Here is a 7,099-nt window from a genome sequence, read left to right on the forward strand (position 1 = left end):
GGAGCTTGAAGCTATTTCTTCTTGGCTCATAGTAAATAAAAAGTGCCTTCTCCATGTAATGATTACAGGGCACTTTAAAGAAAATCTGCAAAGGCATCCAATTTAACCAAGACTTTTGGAAGCCCAGAAGTTCCCAATTAAGAGTCTGGATTTCCTCAGCAAAGATACATAATTTACTAATGTGATTTAAATTAAAAAAAGACTAAAGACAATTATTTCTCATGCAAAACTGGAACAGGTTTGACTAGAATCCATTTAACCAATTTTATTTCTAAATACCCCTATCATTTGTCTATAAAAGCATTAAGATAAAGGGTATTTATGTTTTTCAAAGGTACAAGAGATATTAGTAGCTTCATTTAATAGATGAAGGATCAAAGCTCAACTAATTCAAATAATATGTGTCAGGAATGGGACCTATAAGCGGGAATTAAAACCTTTTTTAAAAATTCTATTTTAGTTTTTGCCCATGTTACTTTCTATGCATTCACTTTGGGCAAACATTTTGAAATAAGGAAAGGTTCTCTGAGTCTTATCATAGACTTTTCCTAGGAGATAAATAGATAAAATGAGCACTCTTTTTTTGCTTTACTGGAAAGAAAACAAAATCAAAAAAAGATAAAGGAAGTCACCTAAAATCACAGGGATATTCCATTGAAGAGCAAGAAGAGTTCAATTGCTTTTGGCTTTCCTTTCAATAGGTTATGCTACCACCTACTATATAAATGTTAACAATTAAATTGGAGAGTAGCTTAAAAGCAAATGAAATCTCCTTTAATTTGCTGCTCTAACTATAAAAAGAACCCATGCTGGAGCTCCACTATAATATGACTCATTATGGTGCAGAATTTAATACACTAAGTTTGTCTCTAGAATTAACTTCCGGAGCTTGTCCAACAGAAACCTTGAAGACACTGCACATAACACAAATTTTACTAAGATTGAAATTATGCCTAGAAGAAAAAGTTGCGGAGAAAAGAAAGCTCTTTATAGAAGCTAGTAGACCACATTCTACTTCTGTTATTTTCTAAATCTTCCTCTAAAACTTATGTCTTTGTCCCTGCTCAGCCAGCGATATTTTCTAGTCACAAAACTCACGTATTTGTCACTGCCCAGCCAATGATATTTTCTGGTCACATCTAGAAAATGGGATAACAGCAGCATTCTACATCGCAGGCTTATTATAAGGATTAAGTGGGCTAATATTTACAAGCACTTAAAACAAAAGCACCTTAATTTTTTAAGTTACATTTTGTGATTTTCCGTGTGTAGGTGTTAAAGTTGCCCTTGCTTTTCACCTTAGACTATTTTTTAAGAACTAAATGAGAAAATGAAACAAGGGCCAAAAATGTATTTTTAAACACTTTTCACTTAAGGATCTGAACACGTGAAAAAAAGCTTTCTTATCCCAAAGAAATATTTTTTGACACAAAGTGAAAGAGCCAATGCTTCTCTATAAATTTCCAGAAATGTAAAGGTAAACAGTGAATAATTAACTGGGATTCCTAGCTAAATGTGTACAGAACAGTGGAGGCCTTTTTGTGTCCTTTGCTTTACTTTATCAACCATTAGCAGTGCCAAGAAGTAACATCTTCTTACATAGGGGTCCAACATGTAAATTAATTGTAATTCTCATGACCTTGAACCTTCACAGAAAGTGCCACAATAGTGGGAAGTTTCCTGAATGTCCCTAAGGGTTTCGAAGGTGCAGAATTATTGAATGTGTATAAATAGCACGAGGAGGTTGCTGCATCCCATTTTCCTAAATTAGAAATTGACAGGACAAACCCAAGAAATAGCCTTTAGCGCTAGTTGATATTCAAGGTATCTGGTGAGCTAAGGAGGCATGACTCAGAGCTGAAAAATGACTAGATCAAGTGAATGCTTCCCCCCCCCCCAAAAAAAAGAAGGAAGAGCAAAGGCTGCTCGGAAACTTTGGGACTTTAGTATCTTAGTCCTTTGGGGATGGTATTACAAAGCACCTCAGATGGAGTGAATTATAGCCAACAGAAACGTGTTCTTCTAGGTCTGGAGTCTACAAGAATGATATTGTGTGGAAGCATGGGAGAATATGTGTCTTCATTTTGATCAAGAATTTGGGGACAGGGGTTACAGAGTTAGAACAGGGAGTGAATAGAGCAATAGAGCACTTACCTTGCATGTGCCTAACTGGAGATTGATGACCAAAATATGGTTCCCTGAATCTTGTCAGGAATGATCCTTGAGCACAGAGCTAGGAGTAAATTCTGAGGATAGCCTGTGTGACCCCCCCAAAAAAGAATTTGGGGACTAGAGAGATAGATAATAAGGGAATTACTGAGGCACTTCTCTTGCACCTGACCAATCCAGATTCAGTCCTGAGCACTGTCAGGAATGATCCCTGAGCACAGAACCATGAGCATTCAGAGTGCACCCCCTGCCCCCAGAAAGGAATTTTCTGCTGTGTCCACATGGGGTAAGGGTTCTCTAGGGTCTTTCTTCAAGGACCCACTATTGATACTCTGAAATACTCCTCATACTATTCTGCCAACCATCATACTCAATATAAAATAAAATATTTATTCAAACTGTGATATTCAGCCTCATTGAAGTTCTAAATGGCTGAGCCGTTGCTACATAAAGATTGTCCTAAATATAAAGGACTGTTATCCTCACAATTACATTACTTTATGAACAGGAAAAAAAGAGTAGTAGAAGGGAAGGTACCTAGCAACTCAGGCTAAATTGCCCAGACTTCAAAGCAAGTGGAATTGTTTCAATTTATAATTTTGTTTCATTTCTAACCTGCAGTTATAGACATCAAATTAAGGAGCTGAAAAGGCAACTTGAAAATTACAAGTTGAATCATCCTAATTTAATTTAGATGACAGTGATTTTATGCCTATGAGTATCAAGCTTCCAATAGTAAGAGGTCCCAATTAATAGCATTTTACTGAAGGTGGAGTCAAAGCCCAGTGCCACCGTTGATCAAAGGAACACTTTAACACACCATCCCCATGGAAGATCTTAAAATATCGCTTGACAGTCATTTAAATGTTGTGGGAAATAGTTCAGATTTTAAATTTACGCTAACTTGGATACAAAGACTAACTCTCCTTTAATTATTGCTTGTAACTTCGAGGACATCTTTCAACATGTTTGCCACAGCCCTATCACATGTAAAAGGAGTGTAGTCAGATCAAGCACATATTTTTTCTGTGGATAATTTATGGAAAGCATTTAGGAGGTAAATGTTTAACAAATAAAAATGATGTGATTGCCCTAAAAGAGAAAAATGCAGCTTCTCTTAAGCACATTCGTTTCTTATCACAATGTGTAGAAAATGATAAAAAAGCATTTCACAGGTTCTATTCAAATCAAATAAAAGTGTTTCTTCCTCTTCGTTAAAGGAAGTTGATGTAAAACCCTAGATTAGGGAGACCTGCCTTCAAATATGTGTAATACCGGAAAATACTCCTCACGGAATTTTCTCTGTTATCATCTGGACTGATTATATTATTACAAGTGATGACTTCACAGTACTTAAAAGCCCTTTGAGTTTCTTACTATTTTTATCACAAGGCATTTTCCTTTTTATTTGAGTACTGTTAGCTTTAAGCCCAGGCAGAAATTATTACCCTCTGACCTTTTATCACATGAAGCATCTAGTTGAGGTCAGGTGGTCAGCTCTCTGAGGAGATCAGAGGGTCGGCACAGTAGAGGGGAGCTCAGGGTCTTCCCTTGGGCGAATGCAGTATTATTAGTTCACACATTAAAAATACCAGTGTGGGGTGAATTAACATGTGTGACCAATGGCACACTGTTTCCAAGATTGTTTGCACCATGAAGCAAATCTTGCTTTGTTGCTTTTCTGCTTTTGAGATGAGTAGCCAGACTGCAGAATTTTCTGTTAGAAACAGAATTGGGGACTTTACTTTTTGTATAAGACTTAATTAGAGCACTCTGCCTACCTGTTTGACATACAAAGTCCACAGAAATAGCTTCTAAAGAGCTAAAGAACAACCCCATGACTTCTTCAGCGGCTGTAGAGACTGGAATAAACCTTAGCAGCAAACTCATCCGACCTAACTCTTTATTGTCAATAATCACAGGTTCCACGAAGTTCACTGTCCAGATTTTCAGCTATGCTCTCTCAAGTTTTCAGATGGACAATAAACTAAGCAAGGGACCACACATAGAAAGCATCCTCCTCGCTACCTCTGTATTTCTTTCTCATTAACAAAGATGGTAATTGAAATTAGAGTGCCACCCGCCCCAGGCTCAGATCTCTGGAGCATTGTAATTGGTTTGTGAAGCGGCTGCCCCGGGGGTTATTCACTGGACCAGTTTCCTCCCAGGCTGGGTGGGATTGAAAATCCCTCATCTACAAAGCAACCTCAAGCTTCTAACACAGGCTTGCTGGTGGCAAAGCAAATATATCTACATCCAAATTAGATTTTCTTTAAACATTTACAGAGATGGTATTTGAGGTCAGAAGCTTGTTTCTAATCGGTTCACTTCAATGGTCCGTTACCCTGTGTTTTTTCTTAACTGGGTTTGATCATACTGATGCCACTCAAGGGCCATACAAAGGTTATAGAACAAAGCAGAATATTTCAAGACTTTGACAACCAGCTCCTTTGTGTTCTCATAAATTTCCATCCAACTCTTTCCCTTAAGCATCTCCCCTTGTCTCCCCAACAAAAGAGATTTGTCCCCACGGTTCCATTCCCTGGGGAACGCTTCCGCTTTCTCCTTCTTTCTGGTGTAGAGGATGCTTATCAAATCCCACCAAATTTCACCGTTAAGATCCAGTTCAAGTATCATATTTCCAATCAATTCCTTGGCCAAAACAGAATAAATTTCGGATGAGGATAATATCTCCTATCTCCTCACTTGTATCTCCTACCAACTGTTTCTCCTCTATCAAGGAGATCCATGCTGAGATCCTAAAGGAGCATTACACCTCATTCATCCTTTGAGTACCAAAATTTACTTCATATTGGACACCATTTTTTTTAACAAAAATTTTGGATTCTAAATAGGTAGCACTTAGCACTGTTGTCCTGTCCCGTTGTTCACCGATTTGCTCAAGCGGGCACCAGTAACATCTCCACTGTGAGACTTGTTACTGTTTTTGGCATAGCAAATACACCACGGGTAGCTGCCAGGCTCTGCCGTGCAGGCGGGATACTCCCAGTCGCATGCCGAGATCTCTGGGAGGAACAGAGGAATCGAACTCGGGTCGGCTGAGTGTAAAGCAAACAGCCTACCCGCTGTGCTATCACTCCAGTCTAGATAGGTAATAAGGAAAAATAAGTCTTAAACCGTGTTTGGGATATTTTTGGGGAACATCTGGATATTAAGTCTTTGTATTAATTTAGAACAAAATTTAACATGGATAATTGAGAAGAAACAACACAAAAAATAAGAACATAAAAACATTAAAAATACTGGAACTAGAGAGCAAGCATACATTTTAACTTCATTATAAAATGAATTAGGTGTATCTTATAACATACATAATAAATGCATGCCGTAATATAATCAAATATATGCAAAATTTTTTGTACATATGTCTAGCTTAATATTATTTTTAAAAATCTTTGATAAATTGATTGTTTTCTCATATCTAATAAAAGGAAATGACTATCAGCCAACTCCAAGCAAAGCAGAAGGTTAGAAATTAAAATGATAAAACTGTGATGTAATTCCTACCCTCAAGGATGCCATTTAGAAATATATTCAGACAAATTAATTTTTAATAGAATATGCAAATTACAAGAAGGTGTACAAACACAATTGTAAGATTAAAAATTTGAGAGGACATCTTACAGCATTTAGGCAGCTTTAACAAAAATCAGAGACCAAATGGCTTCTACATACACACACACAGACATGCACAGACACACACACACACATACACATTACTATCTTAAGGGCTGGATATTGAGAAGTCCAAGACCTAATGGTTTCTACACACACACACACACACACACGCGCACACACACACACACACACACACACACATTACTATCTTAAGGGCTGGATACTGAAAATTCCAAGATCATGGTCATGCATATTTGATGCTTAATGAGAACAATTTCCTGGCTCATAGATGACCATCTTTTCACTGAGTCTTCATATGACAGAAGGAGAAGCTAACTCTCTATGGCCACTTTTTTTTTATTTTTGGGTCACACCCAGAAATGCTCAGGGGTTACTCCTGGCTCTGCACTCAGGAATTACCCCAGCGGTGCTTAGGGGACCATATGGGATGCTGGGATTCGAACCCGGGTTGGCTGCATGCAAGGCTAATAGCCTACCTGCTGTGCTATCGCTCCAGCCCCTCTATGGCCACTTTTATAAGGGCATTAATCCCATGGATAGGGTCTCTCACTCACATGGTTTAAGCATTTACAAAAGGTTTTACCTCTTAATGTCATCACCTTGAAATCAGGTTTCAACATATGAACTTTGTGGGGAAGCATTCAATCCATGATACATCATTTACTTGAAATTTGGTGTAATCTAAAACAGAATATATGAAAAACTGAATATATCCAAATTGTAGTAATGAATTTCATGCGGAAAAGAAGATAAGAAAAGATATTGAAGAAATACTTTTTCTAGAATTAATCTAGCTTGCAAAAGAACATAGTACAAATGGTTAATAATAATAATACACAATATTTTCAGAATTTCTTGTGTGCTGAATATTATTATGAACAATTTACATGTCTTAAATTCATTTATATTTCATTATATGGGTTGAGGATTAAATTTCCATTTAATACATAAGGGAAATGGAGTAGTTGGTATAAATGAGAATTACATTTGGAAGATACATTGAAATCATGCTATAAACTGAATAGACATATATTGCATGTAATACTTTATTTGAAGAAGATGAAGAGAGTGGAAGAGAGAACAGAGAGGAGTCACCAGGAGAAGAATTATAGAATTCTAGAATTCTTGTGCAAAAATGGAGAAAGAATTGCAGTCAAAATCAGATAAATGTTTGCTATCCAGTATATATAAAGTACTTACAAAGATCAACTAAAAAATTAAAACTCTATCAATGAATGGGGAGAGGAAACAAATAGACACTTCTCAGAGG

At 37.0% G+C, this 7,099-nt stretch overlaps 1 protein-coding gene across 1 annotated transcript in view; it reads right to left on the reverse strand.

The window, feature by feature from the left end:
- The window catches only part of LOC101549884 (homeobox protein Nkx-6.2-like), a 180,762-nt gene extending 176,703 nt beyond the window's left edge, over positions 1-4,059 (reverse strand). Inside the window, exon 1 of the mRNA XM_055126277.1 lies at positions 3,964-4,059. Coding sequence (XP_054982252.1) covers positions 3,964-4,059 — 96 coding nt within the window. The remainder of the gene's footprint in view (positions 1-3,963) is intronic.
- Positions 4,060-7,099: the final 3,040 nt, after the last annotated feature.

Source organism: Sorex araneus, chromosome 1, assembly GCF_027595985.1.
Source record: "Sorex araneus isolate mSorAra2 chromosome 1, mSorAra2.pri, whole genome shotgun sequence".
In the NCBI taxonomy this organism is placed as follows: domain Eukaryota; kingdom Metazoa; phylum Chordata; class Mammalia; order Eulipotyphla; family Soricidae; genus Sorex; species Sorex araneus.